Below are 2,712 nucleotides of genomic sequence, written 5' to 3' on the forward strand. Positions count from 1 at the left end.
GCAGGACACCAGCAGCAGCAGCAGCAGCAGCAGGAACAACAGCAGCAGCAGCAGGTGTTGACGTTGTTTATTCATTATGTTTGTTTCTTTATATGTCTTTAGATGGTTGTGTAAATACAAACCCTAAACCCTAAACCCTAAACCCTTATTTATGACTCAAGCAACGTGAGATCATGTAGAGCGTAGCGAGGGTTTAGGGTTTAGGGTTTAGGGTTTGCTGCTGCTGCTGCTGCAGCAGCAGCAGCAGCCCGTCACAGCACTATCAAGTGTATATAAACCCTAAACCCTAAACCCTAAACCTGAGGTGTGTCTATAAACCCTAAACCCTAAACCCTAATGGTGAGGTGTATATACAGCTGAGAACGCACAAAAACCCTAAAGAGAGAAAAAAAAATAAAATTTATAAATAAGGAGATAAATACAAAGAAACAGAAAAATACAAAAAGAGAGAAAAAGGAAGAGACAGAAGGAGACAGAAAGAGAGACAGATAAAGAGAGACAGAAAGAAAGAAAGAAAGAAAGAAAGATATAGAGACAGATATATAGATTTAGATTGAAAAAAAAATATAAAGAGACAGAGAGATAGATAGATATAGATAAAGAGAAGAGAGATAGATAGAGATAGATAGAGAGAAAGGAAGAGACAGAGACAGATAGATTGGGTTTCTGTTGTTGGTGTAGTTAGTATTTATTATAATTATTTATTTGTATTTATTTTTTATTTATTTTTATTTATTTATTTATTTTTATTTTATTTTTATTTATTTTAATTGTTTATTGGGGGTGGAGATAAAATGTATAGACAAATACAAATTAAATAAAAGACAAAAACAATAAACCCTAAACCCTAAACCCTCAACAACACCCAACGATATATACTCTCGAGGGTTTAGGGTTTAGGGTTTAGGGGATCGCTGCAGCACCAAACATTCAGCTGCTGCACATACCCACCACAAACCCTTCTCAGGGGCCCCCTGGGGGGCCCCCATACACTCAAACCCTCAGGGGGCCCCCGAGGGGGCCCCCATACACTCAAACCCTCAGGGGGCCCCCTGAGTGGCCCCCTGGGGGCCCCCCCCTGAAGGGCCCCCCGCTGAGGGGGCCCCCTGTGGGGCCCCCTTAAGAGGCCCCCTGTTGGGGGGACCCCTTAGAGGGGTCCTCGGGGGGCCCCTGGGGGGCCCCCTCCTCTGGGGGGGCCCCCCCCTGAGGGTTTACCTCGTCTTGGGGGCCCCCGTTGAGGGGGGCCTCAGCGGGGGGGCCCCCTTCGGGGGCCCCCTGCAGGGTCTCCTCGGGGGGCCCCTCGGGGGCCCCCTCCTCAGNGGGGGCCCCCTCCTCAGGGGCCCCCCCCTCGAGGGTCTGGTGGGGGGCCCCCATGGGGGCCCCGTAGTGATGGCCGAAGGTGAGGTCGAAGACTTGATCATATTCTTCTACAAAGTGAACGTCAAAACCCTCCTGAATATGAAAAAAAAAAAAAAAGTGTAAACCCTAAACCCTAAACCCTAAACCCTAAACCCTAGAAAATGGAAAGTGGGAGAATTAAGTACTTGTGATGGATGCTGCGATGCAATGCAATGGTAAACACTAAACCCTAAACTTGTTCTTAAAAACAAAAAAAAAAAATTAGGGTTTAGGGTTTAGGGTTTAGGGTTTAGGGTTTATGTGCTGACCTTTATATTCGCCGAAAGCTCCTCGAAGTCTCGTTGATTTCCCTTGGGGAAAATGAGGGTCTGCAGCGCACAAATTAGGGTTTAGGGTTTAGGGTTTAGGGTTTAGGGTTTAAACCCTGAACACGGATATTTATTTAGAGGGTTTAGAAATTTAGGGTTTAGGGTTTAGGGTTTAGGGTTTAGGGTTTAGAGAGATTACCTTTATGTTCTCCCGCTTAGCCGCGATAACCTTCTCCTTGATGCCGCCCACCTTGAGAACTTTCCCTGAGTTCACAAGGGTTTAGGGTTTAGGGTTTAGGGTTTAGGGTTTGCATGAAGATGAGGGTTTAGGGTTTATGATTCTAGGGTTAGGGTTTAGGGTTTACAATTCTATTGTTAGGGTTTAGGGTTTAGGGTATTTGGATGATGAGATATTTGCGTCCTCCTTTTTCGGTTTCTTCTCTAGGGTTTAGGGTTTAGGGTTTAGGGTTTAGGGTTTAGGGTTTACCAGTGAGTGTGAGCTCTCCAGTCATTGCTAGATCGGGTTTAGGGTTTAGGTTTAGAGCGAGAGAAAGCAAAGAAGAAGCGAGGGTTACGCCGGCTGAGGGTCCATCCTTTGGTGTTGCCCCTGAACACAAAATTAGGGTTTAGGGTTTAGGGTTTAGGGTCGAGGGTTTAGGGTTTAGGGTTTGGGAAGGGGTTTATGAGGGGTGCAGTACATATATGCATACACATATACACTACACTAAACACTAAACCCTAAACCCTAAACACACAAACCCCACCAACAACAACCATCGTCAGCAGCAGCAGCAGCAGCAGCACCAGTAGCAGCAATAGCATCATCATCAATAGCACCAGCAGCAGCAGCAGCAGCAGCACCATGATGAGCAGCAGCAGCAACAGCAGCAGCAGCAGCAGCAGCAATATCACCATCAGCACCATCACCACCACCACCATCACCATCACCATCACCACCATTACCCCCATCAGCAGCAGCAGCAGCAGCAGCAGCAGCAGCAGCAGCAGCAGAAATATAAATATAAATAAAATACCTTCAGGTACA

The 2,712-nt window shown here is 46.4% G+C and overlaps 1 protein-coding gene across 1 annotated transcript; it reads right to left on the reverse strand.

The window, feature by feature from the left end:
- Positions 1-1,119: 1,119 nt before the first annotated feature.
- EMH_0082930 (Lon protease homolog, mitochondrial, related) lies at positions 1,120-2,179 on the reverse strand (the record flags this gene model as incomplete). The annotated part of the gene is given in 5 exon segments (XM_038022819.1): positions 1,120-1,317; positions 1,321-1,452; positions 1,668-1,727; positions 1,867-1,931; positions 2,155-2,179. Coding segments are annotated over 5 exon segments (480 nt in total).
- Between the last annotated feature and the right edge of the window lie 533 nt (positions 2,180-2,712).

This window comes from Eimeria mitis, genomic scaffold, assembly GCF_000499745.2.
Source record: "Eimeria mitis Houghton genomic scaffold, Emh_scaff5579, whole genome shotgun sequence".
NCBI classification, from domain to species: Eukaryota; Apicomplexa; class Conoidasida; order Eucoccidiorida; family Eimeriidae; genus Eimeria; species Eimeria mitis.